Below are 25,292 nucleotides of genomic sequence, written 5' to 3'. Positions count from 1 at the left end.
GTCTGCCTAGCCAGGGAGACATGCACACACACACTCTTGCGCACGCACACAGTCTCATGTGCAAACACACACTCTCACGCACACACACACGCTGTCATGCATGCACACGCACTGTCTGAGGGGAAGCCCTGTGCTTTTTGAAGTGGAACCACAGAAACGATGTTTGCCCTTCTGGGAACTGGGCAAAGCAAAAATGTGCGTGTCACGATGGGACGCAGAAGCAGAGGAATGTGTCTCACAGTCCACACACTGTATGCCAGAGCCAACCCTGAGGCGTGGAATATTTGCCTTAGTGTCTGTGTTTATGAAGATACTCCACCCCCCACCCCCCGAAAAAAAAAACCCGTCTTTTCATATAATGGCCATATAATTTCATATAATGATCAGCCCCCACACAGTTTCACTTTACCCATCACTTTCCCCTGATGTAGGCTTCTGAACCAGAAAGCTAAAGACTGAACATGTGTCTATTTGTCCTCCAGAGTTTGAAGGCAGTGTGCCCGGTGTGCTGGACCGCATCGTCGAGCAGGTCAACCGCACCTCACGGACGCGGCGGCATGCAGGAGATGACGATTATAACATTGAGGTGCTTCTTGGCGTTGACGATTCCGTCGTGCGCTTCCATGGAAAGGAGCACGTACAGAACTACCTTCTTACCCTCATGAACATTGTGAGTACTTCAACAGCCCTGAAGGGCTTGCAGGTTAATACCCCAAACAAGAACACACACAAAAACACACACAGACACAAGCATGCACTACTCTTCCTGTTAATTCCTTAGTGAGCCCTAAAGCGTGGCAGGCACACATTGGTATGCCTATATGCCTATGTGCGGAAGGTGGGGCAAAGTCATCTCTTCTTCCTCTGTCTGTCATGGCATTGTCCTAGTTCATATATCGCTGATTGTCTTGAATTGGCTTGTCTGTTACTGCTCTCTGTGCACATGTCCCTCCATAGTTCCACACTGCAGTGTATAATAGATTCTCTGCTAATGAAGCACAGCCTAATCCCCCCCCCCCCCCCCCCCCCCCCCCCACACACACACACACACACACACACACACACACACACACACACATCCATTCATAAGAGGGTAACAAGAGTGCAGTGCTGTATAGGCTTGAACACTGAGACAACCGTGAAACAAAACAAAGGTGAACTGGAGTGAGATGGAATGATTTCATCATTGTTGCGAGTAGCACGTGGCACACAACAATGTGCTCGTTCTGATCAGTGGAGCACAGGATCATCCATGCTTACATCCATGGCAACATCCACGCTAACATCCACACTAACATCCACACTAACATCCACGACAACATCCACGCTAACATCCACGACAACATCCACGCTAACATCCACACTAACATCCACACTAACATCCACGACAACATCCACACTAACATCCACGACAACATCCACACTAACATCCACACTAACATCCACGACAACATCCACACTAACATCCACACTAACATCCACGACAACATCCACACTAACATCCACACTATCATCCACGACAACAACCACACTAACATCCACGACAACATCCACACTAACATCCACACTATCATCCACGACAACAACCACACTAACATCCACGACAACATCCACACTAACATCCACACTAACATCCACACTAACATCCACGACAACATCCACACTAACATCCATACTATCATCCACGACAACAACCACACTAACATCCACGACAACATCCACACTAACATCCACGACAACATCCACACTAACATCCACACTAACACCCACGACAACATCCACACTAACATCCACAACAACATCCACACTACCATCCACACTAACACCCACGACAACATCCACACTAACATCCACGACGACATCCACGCTAACATCCACACTAACATCCACGACGACATCCACGCTAACATCCACACTATCATCCACACTATCATCCACGACAACATCCACACTACCATCCACACTAACACCCACGACAACATCCACACTAACATCCACACTAACACCCACGACAACATCCACACTAACATCCACACTAACATCCACGACGACATCCACGCTAACATCCACACTATCATCCACACTATCATCCACGACAATAACCACACTAACATCCACGACAACATCCACACTAACATTCACGACAACATCCATGACAACATCTACGCTAACGTCCACGGTTACATCCACAAGTTTGCCTCCGTAAGCCCCCTAACCCCTTTCATGTTTTTTCCTGCCCCAGTATCTGATTTTTTTTCATGAATCAAACAGAACTGCTGCATGATTTTTTGGGCAGGAGTGTAGTGAAGGCAGGTTGGGGGGGGGGGGGGGGGGGGGGGGGGCACTGAATCGTGAGAGTGGTCCTCCTCTGCAGAGCTGATGCAGAGTCAAGACAATCTGTGCTCATATGCCAGTGAACAATGTAGTCATTCGCCTGTGTACATCTATCAGACCAATCAGTCACTAGCAAATCTACTTCCAGCTTTTCCACATGACTTTGCATGTAGACATTTAGTTCAGTTCAAGCTGAATGTGCATCAGTATCAATGTTTAGATTTGCTTGCACTTAACAAATGAAAATGATTGCTGGATGTTGACTAAATATTGACTAGACCCTGTGACTAAATATTGATTGCCCAATATTGATTACCATGCAGGTCTAGTAGCAAATGAAAATGCCATTTTGTTATCTGCAGTACTGTGCAGCTCTGTCCAAAGTTTGATGATATGTCAGTGATCTCTGACGCGTATGAGGATGAACGCCACGCTGTTAGGGATCATCTGCGCTGTAGTGGTGGAGCAATCAACAGACTCAGACCTGCACGGCCCTTCAGCCTGTTCACTGGGCCCAAGGGCTTCATTACTCCTGGGCTGTAACATTAAACTTACATTGTGTAAAGGTAATCAATGAATATCCACTTGACCTTGCAAATGTAACGTTATGCTCCTTTCATATGTAAAAATAAATGTATACATTAATGTCATAGAAATGTAATAGCTAACATATGTGATCATATGTTACAGAGCATTAACAGAGCTGTGTAGATATGGAGATACTTGAGTGGATATTCACCCCTTTCAGAATATCCACATTTTTGTTTCACCTGGCGGTGGGGTGGGGGGTTGGGCGGGGAGCGTAAAGGAGAGTTATTACAAGGTTTAGTCCCCTGTATGTTTCCAAGGTGCTTCTGCCAAAGTGATTTTGGATATAGACATTTAGTTTCAGTGCAGAACTGCTGTTCAGTTCAAGACAAATGTGCACAGGTTCAAAGTATATGTGAAAAATAATCTGTTAGTCACACCCTGGACTCCACCAGCTACCCTTAGCACTTTATGATGTGCCCCACCCAGTTGGACACCCAGGACTCCCAGTTGGCACTCCAGTCCCCCTCCACTCCTCCCTTTATAGACATCTACAGGACCAACTTCTCTTATATTTACTGACACAAATACACCGGCAATTGTCAGGAGTGATAGCGCCCAAAATAACAAATGAAACCCCCTCCTCTAGAAAATAATAGGACTAATCTAAAACAAAAGGCAGGGGCGGAGCCAGCGTAAGGTGGTAGCCAAGTCCAGGTCAGGAGGATCAGCAGGTGGATCCGACAGTTCGGGACGTAACACTGGCAACAGTCTCTATTCTGTTTAATCCACCATCCTTCATTATTTCATGGTTATAACTTTTATTAGCTTTCATTTGTTCCTAGCAGGTCTACATTTTTCAGGTGAACGGTTTCTTCAAAGCATTTGAATGCATAATTTCTTATTAGGAGCCCGCAGGGCAGTCAAACGGTTACCGTCATCTTTGCAAATTGGGAGCAGTGACATTGGCTCCATAACGGAAGCAGATGTGTCATGCAGATGTGTAATTACTGTTATAACTGCAGCAAGCAGATTCAGATTATTCTTGTTACTCATACCAACTCAGAACCTATGTATGTGACCTCTGGGTAACTTGTATTTTTTGGTCCCTTGCTGCCACAGTCACCCTCTAATGGATTGATTGCATAACTACAAAAGAGCAGAAAAGAACAGAGGCATCCAGTAGCGTCCTCCCCTTATATATGGCATATTACTTATATATGGCAGATCTCATATTGTATATGGCAGATCTCATATATGGCAGATCTCTTATGTAGGGCATATCTCTTCACTTGAACTTTAACTTGAATCAATAGAAATGTCAAATAGTGTAGGTCTGGTCTAGCAGGTCAATAATGCAATCATACAAAGCCCAACATTAACCCCAGCATGAATTGTAACAGTAGATTATTTAATGTGGTCCCTTAATGTAATTCTTTAATGTGATTCCTTAATGTGATTATTTAATTTGATTGCTTTGTTTTTCATTTTCTTCCTTGTTCTTTGTTTCCTGTGCTGTAATTGGATTTTGTGCATGTTGCCCCTGGTTACCTTGGGTAAATGTGTTGAGTGAATCCCTCATGAGCTGGATTAGTGGTTGCAAAAACAGGGAGAACCCTCAAAATGTGAAGAGCATCCAGGTAGCTGTGAAGGCCCAGATGGTGATGTACTGATGTAGGTAGTGTTGTGGAAACAGGGGTCTTTCTTCTGCAGAATGCCTCTCATAGGCTGTTATGAGAGGAGAAGAGATGACTCACCGTCACCATTCATTCAAAGCTTTTTGGCCACGTCTGAAGTCAGTCTTCATAGACTCTGCTCCACATAGCAGGCTGTTCAATATGTTCTTTTTGGCTGCGATAATTCATGTCATTTTGTAATGTGTTGCAGGTGAACGAGATCTACCATGATGAGTCACTGGGTGCGCACATCAACGTAGTGTTGGTACGGATGATCATGCTTGGCTACGCAAAGGTACAACACACTAAAGACAACCATCTGTGTTAATGATCACACATACTGATTAATGGTTCTTATGTTATGCATATATATGCATACACACACACACACACACACACACACACACACACACACACACACACACACACACACACACACACTGTATCTCCAGTCATGGTGAGTCACAGGCAGAGACTGTGTATTTCAACATACACTACCACAACACCATTACAACCCTGCTTACTCCCATAAACAACAAACACACCCACAACACCACTACGGCCCTATATACACACAATACAAAATACACAACCACAACACCATTGTAACCCTGCACACAATACAACATACACAACCACAACACCATTACAGCCCTACATACACACAATACAACATACACACCCACAACACCACTACAGTCCTTACATACATACAATACAACATACACACCCACAACACCATTACAGCCCTACATGCACACAATACAACATACACAACCACAACACCACTACAACCCTACATACACACATTACAACATACACATCCACAATGCCGTTACAACCCTGTATACACACATTATAACATACAACTACACAGCTGTCAACACACACCTTCCATCTCTACAGTAGCCAAAGCCAAGGTCTTGATGTATTAGGTCTGTATTAGGCCCACATGGAGCTACACTGCACCAACATCCAAACACTCGGCACTGTAGGACCCAGACTGGAGTAAACGTCTAATTAATTGCTGAATCATACCTGATGCTTTACGCATTTGCAAAGCCATCACAAAATACTGTAAAAAAAGACTCAGCAATCTAAAAGCACTCAATGCTGTGAGGTGCGATACTTTGCTAATAGAAATCTGATGTCTTGGTGTGTTCCCTTATTCCCCCCCATACCCACAGTCCATTAGCCTCATCGAGCGTGGCAACCCATCTCGCAGCCTGGAGAATGTGTGCCGCTGGGCCTTCGTGCAGCAGAAAGAGGACCCGGAGCATTCTGAGCACCACGACCACGCCATCTTCCTCACCCGCCAGGGCTTTGGGCCCACAGGCATGCAGGGTAAGGGCTCTCCTCTCCTGGCCAGAGTCGTACCGATACGCCCCAGACCCCATGCCCCTATCACCTGGCCATTGATTATCCAAACACACCTCCTCTTTCTTCATGACCCTAAGCAACTTCTGCCCACACAGAGAAGCACGGTATCTTGTGTGTGTGTGTGTGTGTGTGTGTGTGTGTGTGTGTGTGTGTGTCCCCGATCTCCTATCCACCCCAGAGCCCTGCAGGGTTTGCTGGGTTCATAGAGGACAGGCTGTACAATACGCTGCAAAGAGCGCAGACGTCACTGCATGGCATACACATGCATAGTGAGGCAACATTGGCAGACTGACTTGAATAAGATCGGAAAGATTGGGGGTGGGGGGGGGGGGGGGGCAGCCACATGTCTCGAGCTCTGACTAATGCACAGAGCTCTCTCAGCAGGGCTGGCTCCTCAGTGTGCTCTCTTCACACTCTTTGATTTTGTAGAACACCACTGCAGAAGTCATTTTAGGAACAGCTTTGATTTCAGCAGGAGTTGCTGACACCATTACCGCTGGCCTCAAGCCTCTGTCGTCATGTCTGCCATTCTCAGACCCACTCTCCAAACTGACATTTGAGCTCAGTTCATTTCTATTTAGTTTAATTTCTATTTAATTTAATCAATTTCTAATTCATTTCTAAATATGTACAACAAAATAATACTACTTTTTCCAGCAAATGTCTGCGAAATGTCTACTCAAATGTTCAGTGTTTGGGAATGACTACTGATATGCACCACTGTCCCTAATAGGACTTTAAAGCAGACCCTCTTTATTACTGGACCAATCCTTGTTTCATTTTCGGTACATTGAATGTGGAATCTGACAAGCACGAAATGTTTACAGTGTGACATGACTCACAATGTACTCATCACTGAATCAACAAGGGCCTAAGATGCTGATATTTATCTCCAATGTCAGCAGTGACAAGCCAATTTAACCAATGCTCAGGTTGCCAATGCCCAAAAAGTCTCATTACTTTTCACAAACAGATTTTGTAAATGTCAAATGGCCCTACAATAGGATTTTGATAAGGCCTTTTTGTTTGAAAAAAGAATGGAGAGTTATTCAGAAAACAAAACTGTGGACCTCCTGAGTGTGTAATTCAGAGTATTCTTGTTCTTTCAGAACTGTAGTCCATCCCTTCAGACACCTTAGAGATATTTGAGTCTCTAAACTACAGACAGATCAATTTAAGGGTCTCAGTGTCCCACTGACAAAATAACAGGTAGACAAGGCTGTCTGCCACCTTCATTTGAAACCAGGTCAGATGAAAATGTAGACAGTGTTTTGTTTACACATAGACGTAATGCTGGGGTGTTTGCGCCATGCAAACAGTGATCTACTGCTTGTTTTCATCTTCTGGTTTAAGCAGAAAGCTGTTCAGAGCTGTGTTAACCGGAGTCAGAAGGAGCAGATTTTATAAAAAGGGAAATTTAAATAAAAGAACCTTCTAAGTAACTCTCCTATACTTTGGTGACAGCTTTGCATTTGCATTTCTCAACCAGTTTCACAAGACGGCCTCGTATGATACTTTCGCATATGCGGAGCACTTGTAGGGTGAGGAACTAAAGTTCTGAAAGAAAACGTCTTGCTGAGGGTGCGTCTAAAATTGGGTGTTTGTGTTTTGAAAATGAATTCAAATGAATTCATTCCAAAATTATATTTGTCTCAGAAACAAACTCAAGCATAATCTACATTAAAATACTTTTATTACTATTAAAAACATTTTGTCAGTGTGACGCTGGCGTGTAGGAGCAAGGAGGAAACACGATGAGCGTCTTGTGTTGCACACAGAACATTTATTAATGACAAAAACGCAAAGCCCAGCACATACGGTGCAAGCACGCAAATGCGGAGGCTTACACAGGCGTGAACTTTAGACAAAGACGAGCACAAGACACTGCGCGAACGCACATTAAATAGGTGAATTACACGGACCCATGTGACCTCGAGACAAGGCACAGGTGTAACAAACGAACACGCTCACAGACGACCCACGCCCACGGAAGTACAAACATGGACATAACGACACGCAGACAATGTAGCGGCACGCCCACAGAGAAGGGTCCGGAGCTGTTCCGTGACAGAACCCTCCGCCAGGGGCTCGCTACTCCCGGAGCGTCCCACGCAGCTGGAAAGCCCCGAACCAACACTGACGGGCAGGTCCGGAGCCACCGGGATCACGAGCCTCCGAGAGCCGTCACCCCTGACGGCGAGAACCGCAGCCAACAGCTCTAGCACACCCTCCCTGGGAAGACAGGGGAGAAAACATTAAACAATGGCACAGTCACAAACAAGCACACTGGAACATGAAACACTAGAGGCACGAACGGGGAAAGGAAATTAGGGAGACAGAGGGGAATAGACAAACATATAGGGACAGGCAGCCATGGCATCGCTCCGGCTGCCTGCCAAAGCGCAAACGGTGGCGCTATCCCTCCAGGGAAAGCAGGCTGGGCGGGCGCGGCAGGCGGAACAGGCGGCGGAGTCCCTCCAGGAGGTGCAGACGCCGCAGGCAGTACCGGCGACGGGGTCCCTCCGGTTCTCGGGTTCCGACTCCGCACGCGCGTTGCGCCGCTCGGGGCTCCCGCTGGTCCTGCTCTTGGTGGCTTCCCCCGAGGAGCTTTAGTCCTCCCTCTGGGCGCGACCGGAGTCCTGGCTTTGCGCCGCGCGGGGGCGGGTTTCCGCGGCGGCTCCAAGGGCGCGTGACACCACCTCGGACCGCTGGTTACACCCGGAACCCCCTGCGCTCCTGGGGATGCCCTCACCTCGCCCCTCGACGTCTCCATCTCCTCCTCGCTGTCGGCGACGCTTCGACCCAGCGACATGGGTACCTCCGGGGTCGGGCAGCAGGAGCAATCCATGCGGCTCGCCGCTGATGGGGACTGAGGAACCTTCTTCTCTGGGTGGACGGTTTTCCCCGAACACCCCGAGGCGCTGTCCATCCCCTCGCTCTCGTCCTCGCTCACCAAGGACGATGAACCAATGGACGGAGGTGGGCTGTCGCTCCCTCCCTCCCCGTAGCACACCGTTGTCTCGGAGTGCAGGGACGGAGGGGGACTAACATCCTCCTCCTCTCCGTAATACACTGTTGAGTCGGAGTATACAGATGGGGGAGGACTGACGTTACCCTCCGCCTTCTCGGGGTGCTCGTTGGCATCGGAACAGACCGATGGCGTGGGGCTGGTCTCCCTCTCCTCGTCCGACGTCAGGGGAGTCGCTGACGTGGGGGAAAGGCAGCTGGCTTCACCCTCACTCTCCTCCTCTCCGGAGTCCTCACTCCCGAACTCATGCTCGGGGGGAGTGAGGGCAAAGGCGCCTACCCCCACCATAAACGGCTCACTGGACTCCTCCTCCGGGAAGTCCAGGAGCGGTGTTCCCCTATCCTCCGGTCCGCTGCTGCCCATCGCCCTGGGTGGCAGCCCTAGGGGCACGGGAGGGTGCTTCTCCTCCCATATGCGTAGCGCGGATTGGCGGATACTCTCTGCCATCTCTTCATCCTCAGTCTCTCGAGCCGCGCACAGCAGGTACGCACACATGGGGTCCTGCTGCATAGTCTGCTCGGTGACGGGGGATTCGTGACACCAAACCGGGGAAGAGCCGTGGTGCCGTCGGCTCTTCCTCCTCCCCTTTGGGGCACGGGTAGCGTATCCTGGCATACTTCTTCTTATTCGGCTCGTCTTTCTGTGACGCTGGCGTGTAGGAGCAAGGAGGAAACACGATGAGCGTCTTGTGTTGCACACAGAACATTTATTAATGACAAAAACGCAAAGCCCAGCACATACGGTGCAAGCACGCAAATGCGGAGGCTTACACAGGCGTGAACTTTAGACAAAGACGAGCACAAGACACTGCGCGAACGCACATTAAATAGGTGAATTACACGGACCCATGTGACCTCGAGACAAGGCACAGGTGTAACAAACGAACACGCTCACAGACGACCCACGCCCACGGAAGTACAAACATGGACATAACGACACGCAGACAATGTAGCGGCACGCCCACAGAGAAGGGTCCGGAGCTGTTCCGTGACAGTCAGATGTGTCCAAATGTTTGACTGGCACTCTGTGCATGCATAAACAATGCATAAACAAATGAGGATGAGGTGTAAGGGGTGACTTAAAAGGAGAGGCAGGTGAGACAACTCAGTATGAGCACTAACAATAGGGGCAGAGTCAGGAAAGAGCAAACACAGTGTACAAGGAAAAGTACCTTAAAAAGACCAACATAAGACTTCAGTCTTTATATAACCATTCTCCCCAGTCTGAGTTGATATTTGCTAAGCTGTGTTATCGAGTCCCATGAAGGTGTAAATCGTGGCCCTGAGTTACTCCCTAATGCATGAGCTTGTGTAACACCCCCCATCTCCTTCTCCTCTCCTCTTTCTGCCCCCAGGATATGCCCCAGTAACAGGGATGTGCCACCCGGTGCGCAGCTGCACCCTGAACCATGAAGACGGCTTCTCCTCCGCCTTCGTAGTGGCCCATGAGACCGGACACGTGTAGGTTTCAACCCAGACCTCAGTATGTGAGCACTTGCTGTGGGAACCTGCTTAACCTTGTTTACATGCACTTCTGGATCTGATGTGTATTACACATTCAGAGAAGAGAAGGGTCTTTGAAGACTCAAATAATGCTTTGCTGCGATTCTGACCTGGTTATTTCTTTTTCCAACGGACGGATATCCTTTCTCGTAGTCTCATGAATGATAAATGTCAAATATTCTTGTTGAACGGATCCCATGAGCACAAGATGATTCTGTTCTGAGTGTCTGAATGAATGAACTAGAACATCATAGTGAAAAGAATGAAACTGTTTCACCAGAGTGTTTAACCATAAGCTTTTAGTCATACCAAGGGCATGATCTTAAACCTGATGTATGCATTTTCACATGTATTCCTTTCCTACAGTTATCATCACGGGGTGTATTTATGTTTCTATTTATTTCATTTGAGATCAAGGGCACCTGTTAGTTTTAGAGACAGGACCGAATGGAAAGAGCCCAATTAATTCATCATTATATGATTCATTTCACCAGACATCTACTTATGTGCTTATTTCTTGGTGGTATTTGATAAAAAGAAAAAGAACATGTATTTATTTCTCACCAGAGAAAAAAACAGGCTCTTTTTTTTGACCGCCAACCATAGAGAGGAACAAATAGCCATCCAGGTGATTTCATTTTGGGCCTTTGCTGCTTTTGTTTCAGAGATAAGAAGTTGTATCTGTCGTTTGTTCTATTACTGATTCAAAGTGATACAGAAACAGACCGGCTACAGTGTGCGTGTCTTTCATACATCATGAAACCGAAGACAACTCAATATTATTTTCACTTCCATACGGATAGAATAGATTTTTCAGTCAACCAGTTTGTGCGCTGCTCAAAACTTAAATAAATAAATTTTAGCAAATTCTTATGAATTCATTTTCAGAACCGTCTTCTTTCTGAATTATTCTCTGAGTACTCTTTTAATATCTCTACGTTGTCAATTATTGTCATGCATATACTTATGTTAAGTATAAATATATACAGTATAGTTTCACCAAATCCCTCTCTCGTCTATAGACTGGGGATGGAACATGACGGGCAGGGCAACCGCTGTGGCGATGAGACGGCCATGGGGAGCGTCATGGCCCCTCTGGTGCAGGCAGCATTCCACCGCTATCACTGGTCCATGTGCAGTGGGCAAGAACTGAAGAGATACATTCAGTGAGTCAACACCTGTCCCCCTTCTTCTCTGCTTTCCTGCCTTGCAATCTGGGAGATCCTGAAATGGGAGGCATGTAACTATCAACGTTTAATTGAAATGTATTTAATTACTGAGTTGAATGAAAATGAGTAAACATTTCAATTAGGCACACTAGGCTGATTTTTTTTGCTCTCATTAAACTCTGCACGCCCAGGAGAAGTTGCTAATTGGTTTACTCTTCAGTAGTGATGGAGTCACCAGGCTGGGCTACTGGGACAACACTAAGAAACTGTGTAATGGTGCTGATGAATGCTTGCTGTTACTATGTTACCTTATTATTACCATGTTACCTTGCTGTTACCATGTTACCTCGCTGTTACCATGTGCAAATGTGATGACAGGCAAGTAAATAAGATAAATGGAATTTTGAGCCTAGCAAAATAATAGTCACATCTTTAATCTTACTAAATCCTCATTATTGAGCTCACATGCAAATCACTGCTTCTTTCCACAAAAGTAATCAGTTGCTCGTAATCACTGTTCATGTTGTGTCTGGAGCTCTGTTTTTTTGGTCTCCCATCAGGATGAGCAAAACATTTTGACTGTATTGAACAACATTTTCACTTTTTTACTTGAGCCTTTGCTGAGGCAACACCACATAACAACAAACAGACAGACAAACACTGTGTGATTAACAGGGATGTCTTGGAAAGCAACACACCAGATCAAATACTTTTCTGTTTTTATTCTTACATTTACAATAATCTCAGAGGTGGATGTTGGATATGTACTTACTACTGACATCTGTACAGTCAGCTAACAGGTCCAGAGAAGAGAGACCTTCAGTGGAGATAAGAGGCTACAAAAGCATGCAGTAGACATTTCACCTGTATCACATGGGGCAGGGGTATGCGTCGGTGTGTGGGCTTTGTGCTGGGAACAAACATCGTCGGGTGATGCTCTTCCGATAGGGCTTAATGTCAATATGACGTTGCTTAATGCTGCAGATCTGTAAGCTCTTGATTGTTTCCACAAAGTCAGCAGTTTGTTTAAAATAATTCATTTCTTTGTCAGTTTTGGCTGAATATATTAGTTTTCTTCTTGTGTTTTGTGCTTGTTCTTTTGTTTGCTTAGTAAATGCATTTGTGGTTTGACACTCTGGGCCACCATAGATAGCAAATCCTAAAGGAAGATTGTAAATTATGGAGAGAAGAGGGCCCTGAGGGAAACCTAGAGGAATGAGAGAAATTGGGGATTGGTGTTTCTGGAGAGAAATGAAATATTGTCTGTCAGTGAGATATGAGGGAAACCAGGAAAACTGTGCCAGTAATACTAACAGCAAAAATATGGAAAATAGGGATTTTATGGCAGTCTATATCAAAAGCCAAGCTAAAGATTAAGGAAAATAAGAATGTTAAAGGAACCAAAGTCTGTAGTGAGTGGTGATCACTGAGCGCTGTCCTCAGTGACGCCTAAGCTAGATATTTAACAATTGACAGCAGCAGTCTTTAAACAAGTCCAGCTTAGAACAAAGGAGCAATTGAACAACTGATTAGTATGTGACAAGAAGCAGCAGGAGGTGTTATCAGGGCTGTGTTATCTTTAATGTCCATAGTCACGCAAATAAAGGTATACAGCACACGTTACAAAAAAGGCTAAGGCATCAGTCAGTACAAGCAGATACACAATAATCACTATTCAGCAAAAACAGAGAACAGGTACAACATAGCAAGGGTGATGAGACATATCTCCATGTCGTTGGTCGGCTTTCTTCGGTCGGTTGAATGGCAGTGCATAAAACTAAAAGCATGCACTCAAAGGGGGTTAGCCTAGTCCCCTCGTGGCTGAGGGAGTTGTGGGCGTATTCACTCTCAGTTGACTCTCTCAGCTTGTCCGTTATCCTGTGGGTGGTAGCCAGATGTTAGACTAACTGTCACGTTCAACTTAATTAGGAACTCCCACCATACTCTCGAGATGAATTAGAGAGCAGCTTACTTGTGGGTGGAGTGCACGGTATTTTGCTGCATGCACAGAGCATTCAGAGCATGAGGCATGCATGACGGTGCATTGCTGGCCACCAGTAATGGGCTCCTAGGAGCTGAGCAGTCTGCCCCATGCAGGATGCCCCGTGCCCAGCGAGGTGTGCCTAGCTGATCAGCTCAGTTCGCTGGGGCTGGTGGTACGTACAGCTGATTCTCCAGACAGTGAGGATGTAGATGAAGGGAGAACAAGAAAGACCACTGAGCCTGTCTCGAGTTAAGCCTCTTGGTGGTTTTGAGGTAGGTGAACCCCACCACAAAGGGGTTCCCCACTCCTTCAAGCCAGTGTCTCCACTCCTCTAGCATGAGCTTGATGGCCAGCAGCTCTCTGTCTCCTACCCCATAATTGCGCTCAGTGGGTGTGAGTTTCTTTGAGTAATATGCTATGGGTTGAAGCCCACCCCATTTACGGGCTCTTTGCGACAGAACCGCTCCAACTCCTACGTCGGAGGCATCTACCTCAACTATAAAAGGGTGATTGGGGTTCGGCTGCTGCAGTACTGGTGCTGATGAAAACGTGTATTTTCAGTGTCTGGAAAGCTCTCACTTCCTCTGCCCATCTGAGGCATCTGGCTCCTCCTCGGAGCAGGTTTGTGAGAGGCTTAGGGAGGGTGCTGAGTCATCGGATGAATCACCGATAGAAATTGGCGAACCCCAGGAACCGTTGGAGTTGGAGATCACTGCCTCCACCTTGCTGCATTGCCTGCGTACAGAGCTCTGCCTGATGTAGCCCAGGAAGCTCACCTCAGTGATGTGGAACTCGCACTTCTCCAGCTTGCGATACAAGTGATTGTGCAAGAGAGTGCTAGGGACTGCACGCACGTCACGAACAAGTTGATCTAGGGAAGCGGAATAAATCAAAATGTCATCAATATAAGTGATGACTGATTTTCCCAGGTATTACATTAAGACCTCATTTATGAACGCCCGAAAGACCGATGGTGCCGTGGCGAGGCCATACAACACTCGTACTCGTAATGTCCCATAGCTGTACTGAATGCCTTTTTTCACTAATCCCCTTCACGGATGAGGTGGAGGGACGTAACACTGTGCTAAAGCCAGAGTGGAAGCTTCAGGATGTTGGACGGGTGACCTACGCGGGCGTCTCGCTCACGTAGAAGGCGGACGTATGTTATAGCGAGACGCATAACCTCATTTAGCGAGGCCGACTCCTGCCTCCTACGAGGTTATTCATAAGCGAAGGAATAGACAATAAGACAAGCTCGTTAAGGTGTCTACATTGACTATCTCAAAGCCTGTGCGTCAAAAGTCATATTAGGAGTACCCATCATATCTGAGTTTTTGCATTTCTGGAAATCCTATTTCATCTCATAACCTTTTGCAGCTAATGCCATGAATGTGCTATACAAATCTGCTTCAGCAAACAAACGGTACAGGATCCTATCCTCTCATTTATTTAATGCATTTTGTTTAAAATATGTTGCAGCTCTCACTATTTTGTTGCTGTTGGAACATGAGCTCGACATTCTATATAGGTATACTTCCCCTCAGTAGTTGAGGGAAGGGAAACTTAGATGGCACTGAGGTTTGCTAAATCTGGTAAATGAATGGTAGATTTGCATGTTTTGTTGACTGGAATAACTTCATACAATTGCATTTAATGTAGTCATTTGTGTATGAAAGCCCATATTCTGAAGCCTGGTATACAGTAGCATACATTATACAATAGATTTAGCTGGAACTTATATAAGTCCTTGCAAATTACCTTCATTTTCCCCCCCGGCTTGAAATGATTCACCAGGTAGTCCTAGGAGATCCCTAGTACACAGATATTTGAGTAATTGAATATATTGCTGTACAATGGATGTTAATTCTTTACTGGAAAAATGATGATGGGTTGCAAGTTAAACATACAACTCAACTCAAATACAATACCAAAGTTCTATGCACTTCTACGAAATTCAGAAGCATCCATTAATTGTTGGTTGAATTTCCAGTCCTCGTGCGCTTGCATAACTGAGTCATTAGGTCAGAGTTCAGTGATTGTGTTTTTTCTTGCTCGCCAAAGAAATCAATGCAAGCTTTTGAGAAACTGGCATGTAGTGTAATTATTATTGATCCTCTAATTACAATATTAGGTATGTTTGTCATCATTACCAACTTTAATATCAGGTAAAGTATCTAAACAGACTAAATAGGCTTACGACTGAGGAAAAAGATGTGCAGGGGTTATTAAAATCTCATTCTGAATCCACTGCAGATTATATGAGATAGGTTTTCTTACCCAGGACAAACCCATTACCAAGGCTACTACACATGATTCACCATAGGCATGTGTGGGCTTCAGAAACCCACATTACAATCTTAATAAATACAAATGGGCTGTGTTTTATATATATATATATATATATATATATATATATATATATATATATATATATATATATATATATATATATATATATGATTCTATTCTATAACGATTCTATAAAAATATAAAAAATGAAAATAAATAAAATAAAAAATATTTAATAAAATAAAATAAATCAATACAGTTTTTATTTATATAATGGAGGTTATTATATTGTTAAGCATTAGTAAGCTTTTGTCCATGGATATTGAGATAACAGAATTTCTTTTAAATGATAATGTCACAGCATAGACCCTGACCCCTCCCTCCGGGTGTGTCTACATGTCTATGTTCATTCATAGATGGTTGTTTCCATGTGTGTGTGTGTGTGTGTGTGTGTGTGTGTGTGAGTGTGTGTGTGTGTGTGTGTGTGTGTGTGTGTGTGTGTATGTGTGTGTGTGTGTGTGTGTGTGTGTGTGTGTGTGTGTGTGTGTGTGTGTGTGTGTGTGTGCGTGCGCAGCCCCGTCGATAGGGGGGGACAACCGGGTCTGTTGTCCCGGGCCCCATGGCCAGGGGGGCCCATCAAAGCACCCAGCAATTTATTTTTTATTTAAAGTCTACAATTTTAAATAATCTTAAAATCTTTAATTAATATAAAATTCTGTACTCAAAATGAGCTCAATGGCTAAAAATATATGTTTTTAACCTATCTGCATATTTTCCATTAAGTGCATACACCCCCGCCTCCCACTGAAAAATGGTTTGATCCAGCACCGACCGTAGCCAGCTGGTACCCGCCCAACAGCGGGAAATACAGTGGTGGATAGTTAAAGTAAACAGAAATCTGGAGCGCAGAAAAGAAAGGAAAAATATTTACCTGACGAATTTTAATGTTGCATTGTGTTCCAGGTTTGAAAAGTGCTAAAGTAGGCTAAAGTACTTGAAAATACTTGAAACTGTAACTACTTCGTTTCACAACAAATATCTATCTGACTGAACAGTTCTCTTGTATTTAGGGTTGCCACCTAGGTCTGACAAAAAACAAGGACACACTGTCATACACAAACGTAAAATGTTACCGGGGGTGTAAAATGGACACAGCGAGAAAAAAAGACGGATTTAAAGTGTGCAGAAACATTCTAAACAGTCGTTTAAACTAACCTAGTGAAAACCGGGACATTAAAACAGCGACGTAAAACCGGGACAGGTGGCAACCCTACTTGTATTACGTTAACAAATACGAGCCTCTTGTAATTCCAGGACGAAACATGAGAGAACGTGAAGACGTTAAGATTGAGCGTTTTGAAAATGAACAACCATTAAATAATGTGGTTAAAAAAGCGAATCATTTCGAGTATATGTATAAATATTTAACTTATTTAAGTTTAATGTGTCGTGAAATATTGAAATGGACCTTGAAAGTGACGTACAAGTGCTTGAATTCAACCTTATAAAGGTGTATTAACCCTGCAAACATGACTGTTCATTGCGCTGAAGCGCGGCGTGCGCGAAGTTACAAAATTCGAGAGGTGCACGACCTCGCGAATCGACAGCGCGTGAGGCCCTCATTTTCATGTCATTCATGTAATTTCGCCGCGCGGCGCCGCTCGCGCCGCGTCAAGTATAAACCAGTCAGCTGTCAGAAACAGCTTTGATGTGTGGCTATATTATATACTATAAGACCTAACAAGGATTGTCTGCTACAGAGGAAATTCCAATGACGTAAGCGGGGGGGCACATGAAACTTTCTTGTCCCGGGCCCCAGCAAGACTGTCAACGGGCCTGTGCGTGCGTGTGTGTGCGTGAAATCATCTGTGTCATTTGTCTCACCGATCATATTTAAAATGTTACACTCGTTGCTAATCTTTGTCGTGAACTAGTGTGTTTGTTTCGCAAAAGCTAATAAATAGGTTTTCTTTTTTTTTGCTTTCTTTTTTTCTACTTTTGATTCAGCTTCCTACCTCTCCCTCATCTCATGTTATGGATACGAAAAAAAAAAAATTAAAAAGGTAGTAGTGGAAAAGGAGCAGTATAAGTAAATAAGGAGCAGTCTCTTTCCCCTTTCTCTAAATCTCTCTCTCTCCCATCTCTCTAAATCGTTTTCTCTCTCCCCTCTCTCTAAATATCATACATGTATCACACAATGGTACAAAGCATTTTGATCAATACCTTCATGTTCTTTCCAGTTTCTCCTTGTGACCCCTGCTGTATATGCTCCAGTAATGGAAATTATCCATCCATTTGATTATCAGGCTTTTTATAAGGGCCATTAGTCCTCTGCAACCTTCAATAATAAAGTCTTTTATACATGAAGAATAGAACAGGACATTAAGCCTGACCTGAAGGGCCCTTGCCTCAGATCAAGAAATAGATCCAGCAGTAGCTGTGAGCACTTCAAAGCTTGGCTCTTTATAGCTCGGTTAAGCCGCCATCATGTAGTTACTGGTTTTACATGACCGTATGACATTTTCTGTCTTTATGTACTCACTAATCAATTGGGGGTAGGTCAGTTGCACAGATCTATAAGGTCTGTAACTACTGCTTTAGATCTTTCAGGTCATTTTTTTTTTACAGTTCGGGATTGTGTCTTCAGCCTGTGTATTATGGTCTTCTTCATGTTTTTGAGTCTGCATGCCTTTCCGTGTATATCAAAAAACATATGTACAACAGTGTATGTACAATAGAATACACAGTGTAGCAGTCTAACATCATTGTTCGTGCAGTTATAGTACTTCTCTCCAGAGTTCTTCTTGTGTGTTGTTCCTAGTTCATATGACTGTCTACTGGACGACCCTTTCAAGCACGACTGGCCTCAGCTCCCTGAACTTCCTGGTATCAACTACTCTATGGATGAGCAGTGTCGCTTCGATTTTGGAGTGGGATACAAAATCTGCACATCAGTAAGTGCAGCTCCAGACACTTTTTGTCTGCTTGCGTATTTGCAAAGCACTATTTATCAATTTATTAACCATGGCATCAAAATCATAGCCATTCTTAAGTCAGTTATATCTGAGTGTGAGAACTAGCTCTAGAAAGCCAGTTGAGTATTCTAGATGGAGAGGTATCAAATGCCATCTGTTTTCACAGTACATAATGTATCTGTACAGTCTATGTAACATTACATTTTTCATGATTTTTGGTATTTTCTAAATCAGCTCTCTTTGACATTGTATTTCTTGTCCTTGACAAGAGGCCTCTAAATTCACATGAGAATCAGAAATAAGAGAGAGAGAGAAGGAAAGAGACAGATTGATTTAATTAATATTTAATAAACATTTAAATTCTTATGCATGGTTTAAATACAATGAATATTATGTCATCACAGTCCTTTAGCTTGGGTTAACTTTTGGAATAGAGGTTATAATTACCTCTATAATAAATTGACTAAGGCAACAATCTATAGACTTTTTCTAATATTATGAGAAGGCAAATTTATGCACAATGATGTACTGTAGACTTCAGTCATCTCTGATTGAGGTGACTGAGGTCTAAATGATAACAAATGATTCAATACTAAGTAATTAAGAATGTTAATTGCATGCCAGAAACTGAATATATGTCAGAAACACAAGATGCTGTCACACCAGATGCTGAGGCTATATTGTGCCTCCTATAGACAACTTAGCAGTATACAAAACCCCCAACTTTGACATGTAGGTACACTTTACTATAACAGAAATAAACTTGCATAATGGTTTCATAATGTGTTATTTGTCTGGATGTATCATCTCCCTTCAAGTTAAACAAGGTAAAACAGATCTGCAGTCTTGTCCAGTGGAAAATACTGAAGCTTTCAATTGTCACTGTCTTATTTAAACATCATATAATCTCAATATGATCAGATAACATTACGTTCGATCCCAAAGCAGCCTGCCTTGCAACAGAACGTCATCACACCTGTAACATACCCACCCGCTCCACATGCTCCTACCCACTGTCACATCTGCTATCTGGCCTGCCAGATTATGGCAAGATGCTTGGCATTCTGTCACAAAATACAGAAACACAAGTAAACACCTGTAAACACCAGTAAATATGATGAGCCTGCTGTGAATTCTGCTACCCTAACACACTTAAACACAGAAATGAGATTTAATTTTTTAGTTTTAATCTAGAATTGCAACATTCTTTAAACTCTTGACCATGTCTGTTTACCTATATGAAAGCAAGCGGTACTTCGCCAGTGACTCATAGTGTGTCTCATCTTCCTTATTTCTCCTGGGTTTCTCCTGCTTGTTCATGGTAATTACTCCTCCCACCTTTTACATTGTGTGTGTAGCAAATCCCATTCAATGGGCCTTGTGTCTTCATGGCCCTCAGAGCATATCTGCATACATTCAGTCTGCAGAAAGATGTCAGGGCTGTAGTCATCTTCATAGTTTGTCTGGGGTAATGAGCTGGAGAAATCTGTTCCTCAGGGCAGAGTTTGGGCTCAATGGTGCTGAGAAACACAGTTCAAACTGAATGGCACAATCAATTAAAAATCTGCATTGATCAAACAGTTGGTCTCTTAGGAAGAAAAGAGGCCTCTTGGGACCAAATGAAATAAGGGAAAATAAATAAGCTTTACAGCTTTATATCTTAAAGCTTTATAGCTTATAGCTTTATAGCTTTATAGCCTAATAGCTTTATAGCCTTATAGCTTTATGTCTTATAGCTTTGTATCTTGTAGCTTTATAGCTTATAGCTTTATAGTCTTATAGCTTATAGCCAGAGCTTAATTTCAGCTGGATCCTGCCGGAACAGGATCCGGGAACTCTTTCATTTTGAAGGATCTTTTCCGCCTTTCCCGCGTCTCCCCTATAAAGCTAGTTATACTTTCGCGAGTGACCGTAGCACGCGACTCCGCACACTTTACGCGAACCTCTGCGAACGGACGCATTTTCTCTTTCATTTTCTCAAAAAAAATCATTTTTTTTCTGTCTCTCCAGTTCCGCACATTTGATCCTTGCAAGCAGCTATGGTGTAGTCACCCAGACAACCCCTACTTCTGCAAGACCAAGAAGGGTCCCCCACTGGATGGCACCGAGTGTGCACCTGGGAAGGTGAAGCTCACTATCATGATATCACATCAGTGTTGTCTTCATAGTGGAAAACATTGTGATATGAATGTTATCCCACCCCTACCATCCGGCTTCCTACACCTGGCTCAGCCGTGCTGCTCTCCTTCCTTTCTACAGTGGTGTTACAAAGGTCACTGCATGTGGAAGAATGGCATCCAGGTGAAACAGGATGGAGCCTGGGGTGCGTGGACCAAGTACGGCCCATGCTCACGCTCCTGCGGGACAGGCATTCGCTTCCGCACGCGTCAGTGCAACAACCCAGCGTAGGTTTGCCAGCAAGAAACTGTATGGCAGAGAGGGGAAGTCTAGGCTCTGCTGTGCTTTGGGTATGCTAGGGGAAATTAGCCCAGTGACCTGTTGAAAAAAATAAAAAAATTAACATGATTTTTAAGCTTTTTTTTTGTTTTGCAAGAACAAATTTGTAATTTATAAAAACTAAGCAATTATTTGATAGTCTAATAAATTGAATTTGCTGAATTTTTCCTTTGACATGCTCTGCAATTCAGTCCAGCTAACGGTGGTCAGGACTGCCAAGGGGTTAACTATGATTTCCAGCTGTGCAACATGGATGACTGCCCCAAACACTTTGAGGACTTCAGGGCTCAGCAGTGTCAGCTCCGCAACTCACACTTTGAGCACCAAAGCACAAAGCATCACTGGCTTCCATATGAGCACCCAGATGGTGAGCGCAGATTTGGTATTGGTTAAATTCACAAGTGACACAGAGGGCAGATTTCCTTATAGCCTCTGGAACTCATTACAGCTTAGTTAAGTGGGGATCTTAGTTACAGTGTAATCTGTCCTGACACTTAACTTGCACCTGCGTACAGTAAATAAGGGAGATGATTTTGCAGCAAAGATTATATTTGGAAAAGAAATGCATAAACACATACACACATACAGGTCAGCCCCATATGGTGGCATACACACACACACGCAACATGCATTATGCTCGCTCTGACCTAAACACCTACTTTTTCAGCCAGCAAAAGGTGTCACCTGTACTGCCAGTCGAAGGAGACGGGTGACGTGGCGTACATGAAACAGCTGGTGCACGATGGCACAAGGTGCTCCTACAAGGACCCCTACAGCATATGTGTCCGTGGGGAGTGTGTGGTAAGCTGCTGACAGGCTTCTTAAAGCTCTTCACCTAACTGGTGACACCTTTCCTGGCAGCAGTTTGTGTAGAAGGATAGCAGCACTGTTGATAATGCTGAAAAATGCTGACTCTACATCTGAGTCCTGCTGAGAAGTGATAGTGTTGTCTGAGTAATGGACTGCGTTTGCTGCAGGTGGTGGAGGGTTTAGATTAGTTTTATTTCACAAGACAGGGAGTATGACTTATTAAGAGTTTTGGGAAAGTATTCAGGAAATGCAAATGTTTGACGCCAAGATGTTCACTGCTAAAAACAACAGTGCAATTGTGTGTGTGTGTGTGTGTTTGTGTGTGTGTTTGTGTATGTGTGTGTGTGTGTGTGTGTGTGTATGTGTGTTGTCTTAACTAGGATTGTGCATGCCTTCTTTCCAGCAGAGTCAAACTGGAAAGATCTTTACAGAGTCAAAGCTAGATTCAGGAGTGTCCCAGTGTATCATTCCTAGTCCCAGTTAATCAGAATGTCTCTTCCAGAAAGTGGGCTGTGACAGAGAAATTGGCTCCAACAAAGTAGAAGACAAGTGTGGTGTGTGCGGGGGTGATAACTCCCACTGCAGAACTGTGAAAGGAACCTTCACCCGAACCCCCAAGAAAGCAGGTATGACCCAAGCACTTCTCTTTCTGCAGGACCACCAATAGGAATACTCTGTTGTCGGCACAACAGTCCTGTCATTTTTTAAAGCAGTATACCAATACTGCATCCTTGTTTTGGGGTCAAAACAAGTGAGTTCTGTTTCTCATAGAAATGACCAGGCATATGCAATAGCTTTTATGTGCCATTTTTTGGCATTAACCAGATGGAATCTTAAAAGCAATATTGCATCTGACTTTTTATTAAATTACAATGTTAAATATTTATTATATGTGTGGAATTACAGTTGCTTCTTGCATAGTTATATCTTAATTTGAGTCATTTTGAAAGAGTGGGAGTAATCTTGATTAACCTCTGATGAAAAAGTTTATTTGGGACGATATAGAACTAGAAATATGTATGCACATATGTAATTTTTATAGGTGTGATTATAATCAAATCAAATCAAAGTTTATTTGTATAGCGCTTTTCACAACACATGTTGTCACAAAGTGCTTTACAGGATGTACAAGGTTAACAATACTATGGGTCCAGAACCCAAATGAGCAAGCCAAAGGGGACAGTGGCGAGGAAAATCTCCCTATGATGGTGGGGAATAGGAAGAAACCTCGGGAGAACCAAGACTCAAAAGGGAACCCATCCGCCATTGTAATTATAGTAATGTGCTATAGCTCTTTGGTAGTTTGAATAAAGCTTAACTGCCAACTCATGTGAAAATTATTCACATATCCATAAAGGCATGCCGAGTCAGCAATGCAACAATGCTTTGGAAAAATACTCAACTGTTTAATATCCAAGAATTAAAAGTAATCAGATTCATCTCAAACACAAATGACACATTGATATTCTGCGCTATATCATATTTTATTTAAAAAAAACTGCCCCCTGCCATCGTGCCATCCAGAAGGTTGTGCAGTATATTAGGGGTGGGAATTGTTTACTATCTCATGATTCGATTCAATTCTGATTTTGAGGGCCATGATTCAATTCAAAATCGATTTTCGGTTCAAAATGATTTTTCGATTCAAAAAACGATTTGATTTATAAAAATTTCTGCTTCAGTCTATAAAATCTGCATGATCTACTACAGTCTGCTTTGCAAGACAGAATGACAAATACAGAAAATAAAGTGTCTCACTTTTAATTAACAAAAATAATGTGCTTTGGTAAAATAAAATGCTTTTTGTTGTGTTACCAAAATTCTTTAGCGTCATTTTGCAAGCTCCCCCAGCCGTTGCTAGGGGCACCAGAGTCAGTCCCAGACTAAACCGGCGTAACCGTACACAGCCAGGTCCCTGCTTTCTCTGTGGTTGCTTCTCGTTTAATGGTGTCTCGCCACCTCTCTCTGTTATGCTTTCTCTTTACTTATTCGAGTATGTATCTCCTGCCTCGCTTCCTGACTCATCTCAAGTTTTCCCAATCCTGTATTTCTTCCTATCCGTTTTGCCTTTATTTCTGGGAAGGGTTTTATTTTGTTGCGGTGTTTTTTGCCAGTTACTTCTGCTGGCGTCCTTGGTTTCGTTTTCGCGTTGCATTTATCCGCGCTGTTTTTTAGTTACTGTTGTTATTTTGCTTCTTTCTCCCGTCTCTCTGTGGTTGAGTGTTATTTTCCACGCATTGTATTTTCTATTTACTTCGTGCCCCCACGGTTTCTGTTTCTATTCTTTTGCGCGTTGAGTCTTCCACGTTGTTTTGTTTGTTTGTTCTGGGTCGCTGTGTGTGTTTCTCTCTCGCTAATACATTTGACAAGTATCAAACGTCTTGCTCTTGTGAGCCGGCACTTGGGTCCACCCTTGTGTCAAGTTCGGTCTTCCCTGGCATTCAGTAAAAACCAAAATGAACCCATATTTTTGCCTTAAATGAAGACGGGACAGGTTGAATATCTCTTTCCTCCATTTGTTTTGAAACTTTTCTGCACATGAGTGTGTCCCAGAATCTGCTGCGTAAAGTCTCGCATAATTTTGTAATTACGTAACGCGAGACTTCACCACGACTTAGAATCGATTTTGGGACATTTAAAATCGTTTCTGAATCGTAGTAAATGAGAATCGATTTTTGATATATGAATTTTTTTGGCACATCTCTACAGTATATGCTGGAGGACACCCAGGCTGGCACACAGCTTCTATAGGATAGGAAGGAAAGCTATGATATTGAAGAACAAAATGCATTCTTAAGTCATTTATATACATGGAGAATATAGGGAAAAACTATAATATAAGATCCAAGTGGATATCGCGGTAAGCACTGTTGAATCACAATGGAACTAGCATCATGGCAATCATGCACTTCCTGGATACGGCCGTCCGGCAAACCTCAGTAGCGGAGCAGGAAGGGACTAGTGAGGGAAGCTACATCATTTTGAAGGACATACAGAGTGCAGTGACTGAGAATGGAGTGAAGATGCACCAGTCAACTATATGAAGAGTTATGCATCTCATCTGTCTGGCTAAAAGGAGCGATTGCTAAAGAAGTACCTCATCCAAACCCATGTAGATTTGGCAGCTTCAGTGTGCCCAGCTAAAACATGGGGTAAGATG

At 43.7% G+C, this 25,292-nt stretch overlaps 1 protein-coding gene across 3 annotated transcripts in view; it reads left to right on the top strand.

Annotated features, from left to right (window-relative positions):
- The window catches only part of adamts3 (ADAM metallopeptidase with thrombospondin type 1 motif, 3), a 99,801-nt gene that overhangs the window by 22,946 nt on the left and 51,563 nt on the right, over positions 1-25,292 (top strand). For all 3 annotated transcript variants that reach the window (XM_077000856.1, XM_077000857.1, XM_077000855.1), the window contains 11 exons: positions 483-670; positions 4,750-4,833; positions 5,726-5,882; positions 10,301-10,406; positions 11,471-11,614; positions 18,712-18,844; positions 20,876-20,989; positions 21,125-21,270; positions 21,514-21,689; positions 21,990-22,123; positions 22,635-22,758. In XM_077000856.1, coding sequence (XP_076856971.1) covers positions 483-670; positions 4,750-4,833; positions 5,726-5,882; positions 10,301-10,406; positions 11,471-11,614; positions 18,712-18,844; positions 20,876-20,989; positions 21,125-21,270; positions 21,514-21,689; positions 21,990-22,123; positions 22,635-22,758 — 1,506 coding nt within the window. The remainder of the gene's footprint in view (positions 1-482; positions 671-4,749; positions 4,834-5,725; positions 5,883-10,300; positions 10,407-11,470; positions 11,615-18,711; positions 18,845-20,875; positions 20,990-21,124; positions 21,271-21,513; positions 21,690-21,989; positions 22,124-22,634; positions 22,759-25,292) is intronic.

The sequence above is a fragment of the Brachyhypopomus gauderio genome, chromosome 3 (genome assembly GCF_052324685.1).
Source record: "Brachyhypopomus gauderio isolate BG-103 chromosome 3, BGAUD_0.2, whole genome shotgun sequence".
Lineage (NCBI taxonomy): Eukaryota > Metazoa > Chordata > Actinopteri > Gymnotiformes > Hypopomidae > Brachyhypopomus > Brachyhypopomus gauderio.
Note: the sequence above shows the minus strand (reverse complement) of the source record. Positions and strands in the feature narration are given on the sequence as shown.